Raw genomic sequence first — 20,604 nt, forward strand, 5'->3', positions numbered from 1 at the left:
CACTCAGTATGTACACACATCATATAGAAATCCTACACACCTACCACTCAGTATGTACACACATCATATAGAAATCCTACACACCTACCACTCAGTATGTACACACATCATATAGAAATCCTACACACCTACCACTCAGTATGTACACACATCATATAGAAATCCTACACACCTACCACTCAGTATGTACACACATCATATAGAAATCCTACACACCTACCACTCAGTATGTACACACATCATATATAAATCCTACACACCTACCACTCAGTATGTACACACATCATATAGAAATCCTACACACCTACCACTCAGTATGTACACACATCATATAGAAATCCTACACACCTACCACTCAGTATGTACACACATCATATAGAAATCCTACACACCTACCACTCAGTATGTACACACATCATATAGAAATCCTACACACCTACCACTCAGTATGTACACACATCATATAGAAATCCTACACACCTACCACTCAGTATGTACACACATCATATAGAAATCCTACACACCTACCACTCAGTATGTACACACATCATATAGAAATCCTACACACCTACCACTCAGTATGTACACACATCATATAGAAATCCTACACACCTACCACTCAGTATGTACACACATCATATAGAAATCCTACACACCTACCACTCAGTATGTACACACATCATATAGAAATCCTACACACCTACCACTCAGTATGTACACACATCATATAGAAATCCTACACACCTACCACTCAGTATGTACACACATCATATAGAAATCCTACACACCTACCACTCAGTATGTACACACATCATATAGAAATCCTACACACCTACCACTCAGTATGTACACACATCATATAGAAATCCTACACACCTACCACTCAGTATGTACACACATCATATAGAAATCCTACACACCTACCACTCAGTATGTACACACATCATATAGAAATCCTACACACCTACCACTCAGTATGTACACACATCATATAGAAATCCTACACACCTACCACTCAGTATGTACACACATCATATAGAAATCCTACACACCTACCACTCAGTATGTACACACATCATATAGAAATCCTACACACCTACCACTCAGTATGTACACACATCATATAGAAATCCTACACACCTACCACTCAGTATGTACACACATCATATAGAAATCCTACACACCTACCACTCAGTATGTACACACATCATATAGAAATCCTACACACCTACCACTCAGTATGTACACACATCATATAGAAATCCTACACACCTACCACTCAGTATGTACACACATCATATAGAAATCCTACACACCTACCACTCAGTATGTACACACATCATATAGAAATCCTACACACCTACCACTCAGTATGTACACACATCATATAGAAATCCTACACACCTACCACTCAGTATGTACACATTATATAGTAATCGTACACACCTACCACTGAATATGTACTCACATCATATAGAAATCCTACACACCAACCACTCAGTCTGTACTACACATCATATAGAAATCCTACACACCTACCACTCAGTATGTACCAACATCATAAAGAAAGTATACACACCTACCACTCAGTATGAACACACATCATATATAAACCCTACACACTTACCACTCAGTATGTACCACCCATCATATAGAAATCATACACGCCTACCACTCAGTATGTCCCAACATCATAAAGAAAGTATACACACCTACCACTCAGTATGAACACACATCATATATAAACCCTACACACTTACCACTCAGTATGTACCACCCATCATATAGAAATCCTACACACCATCCACTCAGTATGTACTACACATCATATAGAAATCCTACACACTTACCACTCAGTATGTACACACATCATATAGAAATCCTACACGCCTACCACTCAGTATGTCCCAACATCATAAAGAAAGTATACACCCCTACTACTCAATATGTACACACATCATATATAAACCCTACACACTTACCACTGAGTATGTACCACCCATCATATAGAAATCCTACACACCGACCACTCAGTATGTACTCACATCATATATAAACCCTTCACACTTACTACTCAGTATGTACACACATCATATATAAACCCTACACCCTTACCGCTCAGTATGTACCACCCATCATATAGAAATCATACACGCCTACCACTCAGTATGTCCCAACATCATAAAGAAAGTATACCCCCCGACTACTCAATATGTACACACATCATATATAAACCCTACACACTTACCACTGAGTATGTACCACCCATCATATAGAAATCATACACACCTACCACTCAGTATGTACCAACATCATAAAGAAAGTATACCCCCCGACTACTCAATATGTACACACATCATATATAAACCCTACACACTTACCACTCAGTATGGACCACCCATCATATAGAAATCCTACACCCCTACCACTCAGTATGTACCAACATCATAAAGAAAGTATACCCCCCGACTACTCAATATGTACACACATCATATATAAACCCTACACACTTACCACTCAGTATGGACCACCCATCATATAGAAATCCTACACACCACCCACTCAGTATGTACTACACATCATATAAAAATCCTACACACCTACCACTCTGTATGTACCCACACCATATAGAAATCCTACACACCTACCACTCTGTATGTACCCACATCATATAGAAATCCTACACACCTACCACTCTGTATGTACAAACATCATATATAAGTTGCAAAGCTATTCTAAATATCAAATGCATAATTTATTCACAAGTCACCATGATTTTTTTACTTAAATGAATACCGGATAAAGATATGACATGGTTGCATTCACTGGATACCTGGAAACTATAATTTTGCTCAAACAAAATGTAAACTTCACCATGAAAATCTATATTCACTCAGTGTTAATTTCGTCCTTTACATATGCTTAAATACTAACTCTTGTATGCTTGGTACAAACATTGGCCGTCAGGGTCAATTTGTCCTCATTTGGGAGGGCAAGAGAAGTCAAAGTCAAACTCCGGTAATACTTCCTGTTATACATATAGATCAGATACATGTTCTTATCACATATTTTATTTATGTCCAGATCATTCACACCATGATGTATTTTCACATTCTGGCCGTTTAAAAGGTTTTCACCAAGCACTGCACGCAATGTTCCGAGACACGTTTCCCCAGTTAAGGTACAGAAGTCACAAGTTAAGTGATTTGTGGCGGTATAATCGCTATATTGAGATTATACTGTTGCAAATTGAGTTTTACTTGTGGCAATACGTATTTGAAACAGTATTATCACAAAACAACAATTATTCAAATTTTTGAGCGAATACTTGAAAATCCGGGTCACTCTGCTGTGGATTGGTGATGTCAGGAATATTTAAAGTGAGGCGGAGTTTCATTGACCTTTCGGGGTCACACTAATGTTTGTGACGTCATGAATAATTAATTTCATGATCTGTCAGGGTCAGTCGGGGTCATGGACATCAATAAAAATCGCCATCCTGGCTTCATATCCAGATGATATATTTGTTGATGATATATCATGGCTAGTCTTTTGCAAATAATTTGGATTGACCAATCAAATGCCATGTTACATGTCAAATACATTAGAACATCCCCTTCATGAAGGATGCGGCATTCATCCATTTTCATCCAGACTCAACAATCCACCAGTCAGATGAAGATAGCTATATACTGATTAACATTCACACCACTACTTTACCACCAGGTCATGTTACTTTTGTGTCAGAAATATTGGCCATTACATACTCTTTTTGCTCTGTGTTAATTTCAACCTCTCTTTAAAAGATACACATGAAAAGGTGAAAATAATACAAGAGAACAATCCCATTTTCATAACAGTTTGTAATTAACTGATAATTTCATTTACAGAATACAAAATGAACTTAAATCAAAAGTATGCAGAGGATTGAGTAACAAATGAATACATTACGAAATAGATTCAATTACAACAGGCGAAGGAGCAAGTAGTTCGTGTAGCTTATTACAGGTGTCGACCGGTTTCGCCTCTACAGTGGGTTTTTTCTTCAGTAGCCCACTGTAGGGGCAAAACCGGTCGTCACTTCTAATAAGCTACATAATAACAATCACCAGGAGAGGTAGTGCTGTCGACAAGCTCCCTGCTTTATAATAAAGAGGTCCAAACATCAAGTAACCTTGTGGAGGTATTTTCATCAAAAAGGAAATTATAAAACATGTCTTTAATATAAAGTGAGTCATTGCTTCAGTAAATGAGTAAGCAACTCATATCAGAAAAAGATGTATGGGCTTTAACTCATTCACCTCTGAAGACACATTTGAACTCTTCCAATTCAATGGTTGGAATAGTTCATTATGAAATTGTAGGGGTGAATGAGTTAATAATCACCTTAGTTGTACTACAGTATTTTTTGTTGTTGAGACATGAATTTTAAACAATCTTGTATATTTACATTTGCGCTGCAACCCAATATATGTACATTACCAGCAGAAATATGCATTTCATTTGAGTATGAAAGTAAAACAAACTCTCGTAATATAACACAAGGTTTACTTATATGACGTCATAGATAAACCATATTCAATGAGAGTCTTATCGCTTCGCTTCGGATAACGTGGATGATGCCCCTGCGCCAAACGCTAAAATTACTACGGTTAATTATTGGCGCCAATTTTATTTAAATAAGGCTATTCCGCTAGTTGTTTACAGGACAACGCATATACAACACGCACTAAATGAAATAATTATTTAATTACAAATAAACAAAATTAAACAATTGTTCTAAAGTAAAAATGTAAATATATGGATCGAACAAAATTTTAAAATGTTCATGCCGGTATGAACACATTTCAGTTACATCCATATTAAACATAAAGCCCGTTTCATGCAATATGGATGTAACGAATTTGCGTTTATATAGGGATTGAACGGCGTTTTTTAAATTTCATGCCGGTATGAACACACATTGGTTACACCCGTATTGCATGAAGCCCGTCATACATTAAATGAGCACCTGTCTGTATGGCTGTACATAAAGGGCCGTAACTCCATAAATTACAGTTTACATTTAACAACAGTCGTTATCGAACTAGTCCGAGCTATGGTGGCAATGAACTTCTCTATAAAGTTTCAATTTAATCTGTTGAAAATTAATAAAGATATCAAGCGGACACTAAGCGCGCCCACACGCCTGCCCACCAATTTTAACGCGACAACATAGTCTTTCAACAGGCGTACACAAACTGAGAGAAGATGATGCAATACCTTCACTGATTTTAGAAACTCAACAGTCTACTTTCGTTTTGAAGTTCCTAGTAACACCGCAAGTCGGATTCTCCTGGTGGAAAGAATGAAAAGGAATATCAGACAATATCATAATCTTACCAACTGTACGGTAAGTGAAAAGTGTTACTTTGTTAGTATCATACCTGTACTTGTGTTATGATAATATGTTTAACAGAGAATACCATATTGTTGTGAAACGGTAGGAAAGTTTACTACTCAAAGCCTGAAGTTAATTACGATAAGTTGACGATAGATACACAAACAATTTGAACGATGCTCATTGTTGATTCTGAGATAAGAAGATTCTTATTGAATATCTTTAAAAAAGATTTTGTACCCTAAAATATCTGTACAAGTTTCTGTATCGTAATAAAATACGTGTACGCCTTAATACTTTTGTATTCTCGTTGTTAAAAAACCTGCACCATATACGATTTTGATTCAGCGGTAATTCTGAACTTCTGAATTTTTTTATCGTAATATCTCAACAAATGTTCAAAGGCCGCACATCGTTATTCGTATCCCGTGCATAACTACTTACACCTGAGCAATATTCACCCAAGTTGGACTCAATGAATTTAACGAAATATTGTGTTTTATTTACAACCAAAAATAATCAATACTGACAATTTTGAAAATACGTATTATTTATCGATAGGCGAAACGTCCCGGGTCGAGTGACATAAAAATGTATACAATTCCGTCACATCTTTGTTTAGGTAAATATAATACAAATCGCTCACTCAGTCATAGCTTGACAAAGGGACCAGTCGGTCTTGAACACGTTTAACACGTACACATATCTCCAAACTGATGAATCTTATTGAAGATATATTTCTAAAATACTTTTGTACAGGGCATTGAATGCACTCCACTATATAATGCTTACCACCTCCCTGGCACCTCCCTAGTGCCCCCCCCCCCCCCCCCCCCCCCCTCGGTAGGGGGTACTGATCGATGACGTCACGTGTATACGGGGGGGGGGTTCTCATCGATGTATTTCGGTTTTTCCTGACTGCATCTATTTATAGCGGTAACGATTGCATCACGTTTAGAAATAGTCAAACCGGTTTCAACCAGATAAGTAAAACAGCACCGATAAAAACCGTACCGTATTGTATTCCCTTTCCTACTTTCATGAAACATGGACATTAAAAGTCTTTATTCTTATGTAGATATCGAGTGGTGTTACACATTCTTTAAACCAAGTCATACGCTGTACAACAAGTATGTCGTTTATGTCAATATATATCCTAGTACAAAGTCAACCTACACGCTACATTGTTCATATCCAAAACCCCAAACATACTCATACTTGATAAATGCGTCGTATACGTTAAATAGAAACAGACGTTATATCTGTTTACATCGTATTGTATACGAATCCTAGCACAGACTCAGTGCTAACACAAAATGTCCCCTCCAGTGTATACATTTACAGACGAATGATATATCCTAGCATATAATCGAGAAAGACTGCAATATCAGTATATACAATATTTTTATTAAGGCAGCATATCAGGTATCATGTCTATTCCATTTTAACACTGATATCCAAGTGTCATTCAACCGATAGAATGCAAATGGCGAATGTACGTGAATGTAAACATGAGTGTGTATACAACCAGATAATGATACACTTTGTAACTGTAGGAGGATTAGCGGGGTGGTTTAGTGCTCGTGGTTAGTACTCGATACTGTATATGGGTTAGACGCTCCCAAAAGTACCGCTTCTGGCACAGGGTCATGGAGGCAGTCTCCTATATAACCCTTACCACCACCCCGCACCACCCTGCAGCAGCACCCTAACCGGATGGTACCGTAATGATGCGCACGGTTTTTTCCGCGTTTGATATATATTTAGATTTTGCAGAATTCAACCGGAACTCCATGACCCTGTGTCAGCAGCGGTACTTTTGTACTACTAACGAACATTCAATGTAGGACTCATTATAATATCAATCGTTCTGAATTTTATACAGCTATTTTCACACACGCATCTTTCATTGTCCATTTCTTTCAAGGCGAAAATGGCAACTGCGCAGACTCAAGAACCATATTGGCAGTGTGATAAATCACTGGTCGAGTGTCTGAATCATTTATTGACTTCCGGTATAGGAAGTGACGTTACATTCCTGGTTGGGGAGGACAAATATAGGATTCCCGCCCATAAAACTATTCTCATCAGCAGAAGTCCTGAATTTTACGACATGTTTGAGGGAAATCTGTCAAAAAATGGCGAAATAGAAATTCCGGATATTGAACAAGAGGTGTTCACAACGTTTTTGAGGTAAGATTTACTGTTTTACAATTCCTGAACATATCAGATAAATAAAACGATACTTACCTGCAAGTTGAATGTTGATCGTAATTCGGTCTTTATACGATTGAACACATTTAAAACCCTATCAAGAGTAATACAGATAGTGTGTATGTCATATCGTGTTGGTAGGTGTACTGTTGGTAGAATAAGTGTATGTTTTATTTAAATTTAGGTATCTGTATACAGACACGATAGAACTGACCATCAACACCGCAGCCTCTGTCCTGTCAGCTGCGCGAAAATACATGGTGGACCATCTTGTCGAAAAGTGTGAAACCTTCTTGAAGACTTCTCTAACCACCGTAAATGTATGCCTACTATTGGAACTAGCCCATATTTATACGGAGGAAAGCCTAAAGGAGGACTTTGCAAATATGATCGCAAGATCACAAGAAGACGTGCTGAAGTCTGCAAGTTTCGTCGACTTGTGTGGCGTCTGTGTAAAGAGTATCACAGAGTCGGACGACTTAGCGGTGGAGGAGAGCGTGGTGTACGAGGCGGTGATGCGGTGGTCAGGGGTGGAGTGTGGACGTCAAGGCCTGGAGGTAACGGATATAAACAGACGGGAGGTACTAGGGGACATAATCTACACAGTCAGGTTCCCCATCATGGACACGAAGTATTTCTTACACCATGTTACTACGAGAGATGTCCTGACGGCAGAACAGTTAGTGACCGTCATGGGGTTACAGCAGGACAACAAGACATATCCATGGACAGAATTCAGCGTGAACCAACGAAAAGATAGAAAACCATTAAAATGAATATTTGAATGCATAAGCAGACTTACGGGTAAGCGGAACAGTTGATGGGATACATTGAGTCTTAATGACAGTGGTTCCATATCTTTTGTCTCTACAGTTGACATGTTCATGCATGGACTGCAGCTTTATGGGTCGTATGGGAGCGATCGGAATGTTCTAATATGAGTCTACAGTCCGGATGGTGACACTCTATATAAGGAAACTCATACGGTGTTAACAAATGAGACAATGTGTAATATTGAATTCCAGCACGTTATCAACATAACACGAGATCATTCCTATACTGTCGTCTTACACGGGGGAGTAAACACAAAGGTGTATGGAAATCAGGGATGTAGCAAGGTGAAATGCCGTGATGGACAAATCCCATTCATGGCAAGTTCAACTTTTCCATGTATATACACAACCTTCGATACGGGTCAAATTCCAGGACTGTTGGTATTTTTCTAAGTGTTTTTTCCGCCACAGCCGAGTACATTTAACCGCCCAAGGACAATAACAGACGCACTATCGATGTAGATTACCATAAATAGTATTGATAAATCGACATTAAAGCTGAAAATATATGTATTTATGACATTGTTAGTATCCTTCACTATTCGTTATATAATCAATGAATATGTCCATAACACATTAAACACCAAAGAAATAGGTTGAAAACTGTGGAACATGTATATATGCTAGTTGATTGACAACGGGCCATATAACTGTCATAAAATTCACCGCAACATCGCCATACGTTTTCATCCTCATATATTGCCATCGAACGTACCAGATCTGAAATGATTGGCAATGACATGGACTAATTGTGGTCACAATGTATAATACAAAGAGGACTGTCGGATGGACAGATGTTACAAACATCGTGATAAAACAATACGCTAATCTTAGCGGACGTATAAGAAAGCAATGCTACAATATTATCGAGTTGCAATTTTCTAAGACGTGCTCAATATTTCCACAGTAATCAAGATCTAATTCCTATAGTTGAACACTAAAAGTGTTATTGATATTATCATATCATTAATCAACACTTAATTACCTTAGGTTTTCATATAATTACCTATGATGTTTTTGTTTTGCCAAAATGAAACCAAGGAGAATGAGTCTAAACATTATGTTCATTTATTATGTCACTCACTCCACTTATTCAGGATGCAACTTGTCCTAGCTATCGTGGTAATAAACCTGCCCATGCAGGTTGAAGTTAATCTGTTGAAAATTACTCGAGACAATATTTCGCCAATTCAATAAAGGGGCATAACTCCGTAAATGGTGTGTATCGATAACATCTAGGTTCTCATGGTTATGAACGTTTCTATGAAGTTTGAAGTTAATAAAACAACTTGATATATTTGTCTGACATTGTTTGCATAAAGGGATGTAACTCTTAAATTACAGACGGCAATAGTGGTCATCGAACTCATCCGAGCGTATCTGAGTAAAGGGGCATAACTCCGTAAATTACCGTTTGATAATTTATGGAAATTAACTTAACTAAGGAGTTTGAAGTTAATCCGTTGAACGTTACTCGACATATCGACCGGACACCATGCGCGACGTGATTTCTTAATATGCCCCGTCGTTCGACGGCCGTATATTACCTGCAAGTTGATGCTGTTCGACGGCCCTTTGCAGTATCGCCGTAAATGTAAATGTAAATGTAAAACAACAAACACACATTTGCTGTCATAATACACTTAATATCTGCAGGACTAATTCTGCCCAACCAACCCGTGTAAACACAAGTAAACATGTACAGTACTCATTACACCTGGTGTTCAAACAAACAATACGTACATCACGTCTCTGTCTATGGTATCCTATAACTGTACCGATAATTTTACAGTAAGACCTTTTTATTCTCTTATCTTTTAGTTTAAACTTTGTTTTATTCCCATCACATCCTATATATGTAGTGCATAATACAAACATGATTGAAACAAGTGTTGATACACTTGTGAAAAATCTGTTACCTTTCATCGCAACCAACATTAACAACTATAGCCTAGGGATATTCGATAGTAACGTGAATAGGGATAAATTACTGGGGAAGTTAGAAGAGAGTTGGGGAAATGTAGTGATACAATAATTAATATTGCTATCTTTTATCTACAAAAAAATGGCTTAGTTCAAAGGAGTTAAAACGTGGCAATACATTGATGGAAACATACAAGGTAAGTCTTAGGAAAAGGAGAATAAATCGTTGAAGTTATAGGTAAAGGGTACATTTGCATCAGTTATTACTGGAAGATTTTGTATATTTTTGGCTAGGAGTATCCTTCCTTTTATATACATTATGTAGCATTCTGGCTTAAAGTAACTTCCCCGTGGAGGTTTTGTATGTGCTTTGCGATCCAACTCCAAAAGATGTATGCTGTTCACATGATTTTTTTTAATATAAACAGATAAACTGATAAGGTTTGTTTATCTCCATTTCCTACAGATACTGGTTTGTGCATACTTCAAAATACTTTACTTCTCGCGATAAAGTTTCTCAGCAATATACTAGATCAGGTTTGACGTTCTGTGCTGCCTTACTACTGCTTTCACGTCAGTCAGTGCTCATCAGTACACAATTATTGATGACGTCATGGTAATTATTACATCAAAATATACATTGCTACATACAACAGACCTTAATTGTCACTCTGGACTCCGCCATTCCAATCAAATTAATGGGTTAAATAAGTAACGTGAATGTCAATTTGACCAATATTTACTGTTCAAATTATGATCTCGTTGACGGCAGAACATAGGCGAACTCGTGAAAATATCCATTTAATTAACTATAAATGTAGCTGTAGTTCTTTCTCCAAAGCTCTTTGGTGTTGAGGTATGTTTAAAGACATGTTCCATCTACTTTTAAAGGTTATACATGGGGTAAGCATTTAAAATCCTTACAAAATAGTCTCTTTTGATTGAGGAACTTACAAAATGAACCAATTTTGAGTTGAATATTTTACAATGAGAACTAAGAATTATAAAAATTAAACTGACATACCTGTGTCTGGATGAATAGGAGATAAAGATTTCCTAAAAATAATTCTCCAATCGCACAGCGTAATTTCTTCGATGATTTTGTATCATTCTGACGTCATAAATGTACTTAATGATGATTATAATACTCTATAAGGTCTGCATGTGTTCAAAAATTAATTAGGATGTTTGATCCTTATCTTTCTATGCGAGACAATCCATGTACTGTGAAAACACTTATTTTCGTGGGGTTGTACATTTGATTATTTCGTAAATAATCTAAATCCAATGCATAAAAATGCATAGGTCCACAAATTAATTATCAATCTGATATAAAGTCTTTTTCCGTATAACTTGGTACTCGTAATCCACGAATTTATGTACCAACAAAATGTTGTTGTTTTGGGGGAAACCATGAAATTTTGATCACCACGGAAATATCCAGTTTCACAGTAATTAGGTGATAAATAACAAAGATAGTCTATGTAATGGAGCGGATCAGTTGCATAGCTATTCTAACTCACCGTTGTCGACGTCATACCATTAATAATATATGCCCAAATCACCATGATTGTTTACTTATAATGAATACCGGAAAAATATATGACATGGTTGCATTCACTGGATACCTGGAAACTATCATTTTGCTCAAACAAACATGTAAACTTCAGAATGAAAATCTATATTCACCCAGTGTTAATTTCGTCCTTTACATATACTTACATACTTACTCTTGTATGCTTGGTACTAACATTGGCCGCCAGGGTAAATTTGTCCTCATTTGGGAGGGCAAGAGAAGTCAAAGTCAAATTCTGGTAATAATTCCTGTCATACAGTAAATAGATCAGATACATGTTCAGATCAGATATTATATTTATGTCCAGATCATTCACACCATGATATATTTTCACATTCTGGTCTTTTAAAAGGTTTTCACCAAGCACTGCATGCATTATTCCGAGACACGTTTTCTCCAGTTTAGGTACTGAAGTCACAAGTCAAGTGATATGTGGCGGTATAATCGGTATATTGAGAGTATACTGTTGCAAATTGAGTTTTACTTGTGGCAACACGTACTTGCAACAGTATTATCACAAAATATCTTGCCATAGAATTTAAAAACACAGTTTGGTTATTCCCATTCTCGTTCATATAAGCCAAAACAAACAACAATTCTTAATATTTATGAGCGAATACTTCTAAATCCGGGTCACTCTGCTGTGGATTGGTGATGTCAGGAATGTTTAAAGTGAGGCAGAGTTTCATTGACCTTTCGTGGTCACAAACTATTGTTTGTGACGTCATGAATAATTAATTACATGACCTGTCAGAGTCTGTAGGTGTCATTGACATCATATCCGAATGATATATATGTTGACAATATATCATGGTTAATCTGTTGCAAATAATTTGGATTGACCAATCAAATGCCATGTTACATGTCAAATACATTAGAACATCCCCTTCATGAAGGATGCGCCATTCATCAGTTTTCATCCAGACTCAACAATCCACCACTCAGATGAAGATACCTTTATACTGATTAACATACACACCACTTCTTTACCACCAGGTCATGTTAATTTTGTGTCAGAAACTTGTACCTCAGAAATGAAATATTGGCCAACACATTTACTAATCCTTGTTTGCTCCGTGTTAATTTCACCCTCTCTTTAAAAGATATAAAGGTGAAAGTAATACAGGAAAACAATTCGCATTTTCTACATCGTATAACAGTTTGTAATTGACTGATGGTTTCATTTACAGAACACAAAATCCACTTAAATAAAAAAAAATGCACTTAAATCAATGTTTATTATCACAAAACAGTATCCTCATCAATATCATCAATAATCTTGTATCTGTTATAAGTTTTAGTACCATTTTGTAAACTATGATTGACATCTACTTTGTCTGTCAGCACTTTTGTTTGATCCTTCGTGTCTGGGTGTTTTGTGTTTGAATCAGTATTAGGTGTTTCTACCACTATTGCCCGTGTTTATCAACTCTTAGACGGTTGATTATCTGCACTTCCGGTTGATTAACAAGCTGTGCAGTTGATTAACACGCTGTTCAGTTGATTAACACCTTCCGGCATTTTGATTGGCTGAAAATATGCACTTTGACCCCGCTTACTTTTCAATCAGAACTGTCGTTTGTCAACATCAACATGGCCGTGTTGTCATTGCTGCCGCTGGTACAGATAGGTGATCAGGTGAAGCTTTTTGGGGGAGAGAAGGGTGAAGTTTTGGATATTTCAAATAACCTGGGTTTCCGTAGTTTTGAAATCAGACTGGAGTCCAGCGGTAAGATGGTCACCGAGGCCAGGTACAGATTTGATATAATCCCCAGGCGGGTCATCCAACCGGCAATGCTCCTGCCCCATACTCCCCCAGACCATAACAACGTTAGGCCCCGCCTCTTCTCACAAGAGGAATGCCCCATTCTGCCTATTCCCCCATCAAAAAACGCCAAATAATCAACCAAATTCCAATGACGAACTCATCAACATTGATATAGATACATTTATTAGAGATGAACAGAACAGGAACACACAGAAAAAGACCGAATCTGACATGAACAAGCTGTTAGAATTTCTTAAGGAGTCACGGCCAATCATACACTTCTTTGCATATTTTTCATGAATGTGAAAGGAAAGGATGGAACAGATCTAGAACCTAGTACTATTAGGGGAATTTCATGCGGTGTTGACAGGCACCTCAAATATAATGATTACGGCTTTCGAAATTTCGACAAGTAAGGAATTTCAAAAAGTGACAGAAGTCATCAAAAAATGAAAAGGGGTCGGAAGGGAAATTTAGAAACTAAAGCTGATCCTATTTCTGATAAAGACATTAACAAATTATGCGAAACAAAGCAGTTGGGTAATGACAATCCTGAATCCCTCTTACGAACCGTCTGGGGTGATGTGGTCGTGTGTAACGACTCGGGAAATGACAATCATTTGCAATACAATGAATGCCAAACCAAAACCAGACCAGGTTCAAACACAAGAAATTGTAGGGCACTAAACTTCCTATAAAGTTTGCATGTGTTCAAAAAATAATTAGGATGTTTGATAGCACATGGTCTACTCCCGAAAACCCCTCCCGCTGTCCCGTGGTCGCCTACAACCTGTACAAACAACACCGGCCAGCGACATATTGCTTAGACGACAGTCCGTTTTATATATCGACCAACACCAACATATCCAAATCCCAAAAATGGTATAAAGCACAACCAGTCGGCGTGAACAAACTGGGAATATTCATGTCGACTATGGCAAAACATGCAGATATGCACAAATGCACAACATATTACTCTACTGTAAAGTAATATAGGCTTTCAATTCATAATTTACATAAAAAATAGACCTGAAAAGCGCTGAAATTGGTCAATATATCGATTCAGCTCCCGCCATTCAGTCAATTTCAAGCTCAAGTTGACAGTTGCCTGTATTGAATTTAACTTTCAGGTCTGACGGGGTCAAAATCTGTATCGACTGCTGCGCCGGCAAAAAGACTAACAAACCACAGCTCACGAAAATACCTGGTACAGAAGTTGAATGGCAGTGGAGTACCCCCGAATACAATAATGCAGGTAGTTCTATCTAGATTATAGGCCTCCAGTAAACAGTTGACAAACCATATAGTTAACAAAAAGCTAGATTCTTGTCAAACTTGTTGAAGATTATTCTGATAGTGACTTACCTCAGTATTAAGAATTATAAAATCCATTCACAATAAATCCAATCGATCTCATTTCATCACAATTCTGCACAAAATAGCCCAAAACACCGGACTTATCATCGCATTTTATTCTAGATTTCTGGTCATCTCAACATCCAGATCATTACCTCCTACTCCAGTCTTAACACTAAACAACACAAGGCGATATCAGATGTCATATCCAACAACCTCAGCTGGTCCATCACGAGAGGCTCACATTCAGCAGGTTCCACGTGCGATTGTTGCTTCGAGTTCACTATTAAGCAGATCATCATCCACTGTTACGATGACGGATCAACACCACGTCTTTTCAATGGACCAATAAATGGTGGAACATTTCATATAAATATAAACCAGGCTGCACCAAAACGACCACGAGTACTATACTCTTGACGAAAGTGATTATAAAAGACGAAACTTTCTTGTCCAGTATCCCCGCCAATATAAACTTTGTTAGTATCTATTTATAGCTACATTGCATAGGCGGCCTAATTATTTGTTACATTATCAAATGTACACTTTTGATATATTTTTGTTTTGTGAAACGAAATAAATGTTTCATGGCGCTTTACAATAATGCTACGTGTTTCGAATATCAATGAGCTTAACACACTCTTGTATATATTACTACGAGTGTCAAATTGGTTCATGTAAACAAATACACGCCAGCCAGCCCCCGTCAGTTGGACAAATAGTGGTAGAAACAATTCACATAACTCGTGTCGGTTGATAAAAATGTTTATCTAACTCTAGTAAGATAAGCATGTTTATCAACCGACACTCATTGTGTAAACTCTATATATAACTGTTCTATGTGGCAATACAATAAATAACAGTGTTATGCATTTACAGGCAAACATTCCTGTCATACAATAATAAAGTGTTTCCGTCATTTACATGCAACTATTCCTGTCATACAATAAATAACAGTGTTTACGTCATTTACAGGTAAATTTCCGTGTAAAACAATAAATACATGTAACAGTGTTTACATCATTTACAGGCAAACATTCCTGTCATCCAATAAATAACATTGTTAACGTCATTTACAGGCAAATATTCCTGTCATACAATAAATAGCAGTGTTACGTCATTTACAGGCAAACGTTCATGTCATACAATAAATAACAGTGTTTACGTCGTTTACAGGCAAATATTCCTGTAATATAATGAATAACAGTATTGACGTCATGTACAGACAAACGTTCTTGTAATAGAATAAATAACAGTTTACGTCATTTACAGGCAAACTTTCCTGTGATATAATAAATAACAGTGTTTACGTCATTTACTGGCAAACGTTCCTGTAATACAATAAACAACAGTGTTTACGCCATTCACAGGCAAACATTCCTGTATTACATTAAACAAGACGGGACGCCAAAAGGGGAAGGATCAACACAAATATGCATACGCAGGGGCATTGAACAGCTGTCAAAAAAACGAGATGCATTTTAAAATAAAGTACCCTCTCGGGTACCCCAGTATAAATCTACTTTCAACTTTGGAATTCCTCGTAACACTACAAAGACGGATAGTCCGGGTGTAAAGAAAAAAGCAATATTACAAAATAGACGAATCTTACGGATTGAACGGTAAGTGTAGTGATACCCTTATGTTATCATATTTGTACACGTGTTACAATAAAGCGTTTTAAAATGATAAATTATCCTCAGATCACTGTCATAAAACGGTGAAAATGTTGACCTCTATAAACAGGAAGTTATATATCATTTGCTCATGATTAATACACAAGATGGTTTTTTTCAATGCTTATTGTTGATTATTACAAGTAGATATTTGATAATATTTTCACAGTGAGATATCTGTATAAGTTCCGTATTGTTACAGGACAATTAAGTACTCTACTGTCAAAACTTTTACTGAAAATGAGTCTCCCAAAGGGATAATTTTGTATCCATGTTCAAAAAGACATGAATTTGATTCAATGGTAATTTCTGAACTTCTGAAATTTGAAATTGTAATATCACAACAAATGTTCAAAAGTCGTGTATCACAATTTTTATGTCGATCACAATATTTTTATTACATGAGCATTATTTATCCAAGTTGGACTCAATTTACACTACTAAAAGATTGTGTCTGGTTTTATTTGCCCATGTACAATTATTCACTGTCAATGAACTTATTTCACATCATCTGTCCGATGGTCATCCGTCGCAACAGCTGAACTTTTTGTTTATTAATATTAACAGTATCGACAAATTACAAAAATCACATACAATGCTTAGTATTTGTCAATATTCAGCATAGTGTATGACCCAAAATGGTCAGCGGACATTTCATGACAGAGATTATGTTAATATCAAGTTTAAAGGTAACTGCTTGTTAAGCACATGTAATATTTAGTGCCTTTTTACAGACGTCCACAAGTTCCATGTATAGTCAAACGCTTTTATTTGAAAAGCAAGGATTTTATATTGCTTTGGATGATCTTAAGATGTGATTAATTGAGCTGATCTTGAGAAAAAAATTACGTGAGTTCCTTCGCAGTTAAAAACATTTGTCTCCGGCCAACTCAATTCATCGTCTCATCAAATCGACAAAGCATAAGACCACACTTCCTGCTCTAATGATGAGCGTTTGCACAGGTGAGGAAAGCAAACGGTTCTGCCCCCAGGCCGGGACATACCAAAGTCTTAAATGGTAGTTCTTATTACCTGCTTAATGTTCAGCATAGAGGGAATGGCAACATCTGATTCACCTGTTGTCAGTACAATGTGACCTGGCGAAATGCTGTGCTGGGTGCTTTCGGCATGGTGTTTCAGTGTGATAGCACTATAAAGTCGGCATCAGATCCGTGCTATTACATGGAGGCATTAACACCAACATATTCTGTCTCCAGCACACATACACACTTTCACGCTTACACAACACATATTGAGGCACGTCCTTTAATGACCTCATATGTAAATAGGACGTTAAACACTATAAAACCAAACCAAATCAGAATGGACAATACGAGGTTCCTTAAGTACAGTGTACCGCATATAATCAAGAGTGTGTTTTAAGTGATCTTTAAGCAAATGAAACACGAACGCGATTAAAATATCAAGGATTATATCTACAATATTCATGAGGTTTATAATGTACTGAATATCTGACAACTATGCAAGTTAAAATCGATTTGTTTATACTTAATTGAATTTTGTGTTTGTAATTGGTCATCAACTGTTACTAAATTTCGACATGGGTGTATATCTTAGTCCTGACTCTAATCCGACTCTCTCTTTACTTAGTGTATATTGACCGTTTATAAAATGTTGCACGGGTTCAACATAGCCTTTAAGCAATCACTTATTTCAAAAGTTATTTTTACAAACGCCTGTATTATCTACATATCTTTAAAGGCGGAAATGGCAACTGCGCAAGCTCAAGAACCAATTTGGCAATGTGATAAATCACTGGTCGAGTGTCTGAATCATCTATTCGCATCCGGTATAGCATGTGAAGTCACATTCCTGGTTGGAGAAGACAAATACAGGATTTCGGCCCATACAAACTATTCTGATCAGCAGAAGTCCTGTATTTTACACCATGTTTGAGGGAAATCTCGCCGAAAAGGGGCGAAATAGCAATTCCGGATATTGAACAAGAGGTGTTCACAATGTTTTTGAGGTAAGATTGACTGTTTTATGTTTTCCTATGCATATTAAATAAATAGAACGATACTTAGCTGCAAGTTGAATTATGACCGTAATTCCTTCTTCATGTCTTCATACAATTTCAAAATTTTAAAATCCTATCAAGAGTAAAATGGATAATGTGTATGCCATGTCATGCTGTAAGATGTTCTATTTACAAAATAAGTTATTTTGTTTATTTAAATATAGGTATCTGTATACAGACACAATAGAACTGACCGTCAAAACTTCAACCTCTATCCTGTCAGCTGCGAGGAAATACATGGTTGACCGTCTTGTCAAAAAGTGTGAAACTTTTCTAAAGAGTTCTCTTACGGCTGAAAATGTATGTCTTCTATTAGAACAAGCCCATATCTACACAGAAGAAAGCCTGAAGGAAGACTATCGACGCGTCATCGCAAGGTCTTCGAAAGAAGCGCTGAAGTCCAACAGTTTCGTCGACCTGTGTGGCGTCTGTGTGAAGAGTATCACAGAGTCGGACGAATTAGCGGTGGAGGAGAGCGTGGTGTACGAGGCGGTGATGAGTTGGTCTGAGGGGGAGTGTGGACGTCAGGGCCTGGAGGTGACGGATACAAATAGACGGGAGGTACTAGGGGACATAATCTACACAGTCAGGTTCCCCATCATAGACGCCAAGTATTTATCACAGCATGTCATTAAGAGAGATGTTCTGACGGCAGAACAGTTACTGAGCATCCTAAGATTTCAGCAGGACAACAAAACATATCCCTGCACAGAATTTACCGTGAACCAACGAGCACTTAGAAAACCAGTAACACTTGTAAAAGAATGCATAAGCAGATTTAAGGGTACGGCGCGCAATAAACGGAGTGTAATGCTTGTTGCTGATAGCGAATCGATATCGTTTGTCTCCACCGTTGACATTTCGCTGCATGGACTGCAGCTTTACGGTTCGAAAAAGGGAGAACTTAATATTCTTATAGGAGTCTACAATCAGGCTGGTGACACTCTATACGAGAAAACACACATGTTGCCGAATAAGGAAGAGGTTACTATAGAATTCCAGCACATCATCAAAATAACACCAGGACAAACATATACTGTCGTCATACACGGAGGGGTGCACACAAAGGTGTATGGAACGCAGGGATGTAGCACGGTGAAATGCCGTGATGGAGAAATCCGATTCATGTCAAGTACGTCTTATCCAAGTAGACATACATCTGTCAATGAAGGTCAATTTCCTGGACTGTTGGTAACATTGGAATCGGCATCAAAGCTGAAAAAACATGACACTGTTAGTAGGTTTGATATGACAAATTTTGACTGGTTGCGGTCATAAGGTATGATGCAAAAACGACAACCCGATGGATTGATGTTACGCACATCATTGTTTTACATTATGCTACCTTTGTCGGCCGTATAAAAAGTAATGATAAATAGAGAGATATCGAGTTGCAGTTTTCAAAGACTGACGTGCTCAATACTTCCACAGTTACCCAGTTTCTAACTCATATAATTGAAGCATGATTGTTTATGTACTATCATATATGAACACTAAATACCTGTTTTTCACATTATTTTTTTTCATAATTGTTATAATATTCATAAAAGTGAGTTGCTAGAATCACGCCGTTATGGTTCATTGTTTCACTCTCTCGTGGTGTCGTATTAACGGACCTTCATGTTTACTACCACAAGTTTACCTGTGCCATCAGCGTTCACATTAAATGTCCTGCACCTGTTGAAGGGAGATAACCCATGATTTTGTCCATTTATGCTGCATGTCATAATTTATTTTGCTGCCAGTGCTTATACCAGAAATTTATTAATGAATATTGTAATTGTTTCCACTGACATATGTCTAAAAAAAACAGGCAACAATTAAATAACCTAAAGAA

The 20,604-nt window shown here is 37.2% G+C and overlaps 2 protein-coding genes across 2 annotated transcripts; both read left to right on the forward strand.

Annotated features, from left to right (window-relative positions):
• The first annotated feature begins 5,288 nt into the window (after window positions 1-5,288).
• LOC110446532 (BTB/POZ domain-containing protein 6-like) lies at window positions 5,289-8,938 on the forward strand. Its single transcript, XM_021491726.1, has 3 exons — window positions 5,289-5,392; window positions 7,308-7,573; window positions 7,779-8,938. Exons 1-3 carry the CDS (start codon window positions 5,348-5,350, stop codon window positions 8,368-8,370), a joined length of 903 nt encoding a protein of 300 aa, XP_021347401.1. The 5' UTR covers window positions 5,289-5,347; the 3' UTR covers window positions 8,371-8,938.
• A 7,567-nt stretch (window positions 8,939-16,505) lies between these two features.
• Window positions 16,506-19,899, forward strand: LOC110446533 (BTB/POZ domain-containing protein 6-like; the record flags this gene model as incomplete). Its single annotated transcript, XM_021491727.1, has 3 exons — window positions 16,506-16,672; window positions 18,449-18,716; window positions 18,932-19,899. Coding segments are annotated over exons 2-3 (979 nt in total), but the record flags the coding sequence as incomplete, so codon positions are not given.
• Between the last annotated feature and the right edge of the window lie 705 nt (window positions 19,900-20,604).

The sequence above is a fragment of the Mizuhopecten yessoensis genome, unplaced genomic scaffold (assembly GCF_002113885.1).
Source record: "Mizuhopecten yessoensis strain PY_sf001 unplaced genomic scaffold, ASM211388v2 scaffold2763, whole genome shotgun sequence".
In the NCBI taxonomy this organism is placed as follows: Eukaryota; Metazoa; Mollusca; class Bivalvia; order Pectinida; family Pectinidae; genus Mizuhopecten; species Mizuhopecten yessoensis.

Excerpts from the sequence above, each read along its gene's own strand:
- LOC110446532 (XM_021491726.1), top strand. The coding sequence starts at position 5,348 with ATGAAAAGGAATATCAGACAATATCATAATCTTACCAACTGTACG. Across the intron at positions 5,393-7,307 it reads ATAATCTTACCAACTGTACG|GCGAAAATGGCAACTGCGCA; the intron begins GTAAGTGAAAAG and ends ATTTCTTTCAAG. Across the intron at positions 7,574-7,778 it reads GTGTTCACAACGTTTTTGAG|GTATCTGTATACAGACACGA; the intron begins GTAAGATTTACT and ends ATTTAAATTTAG.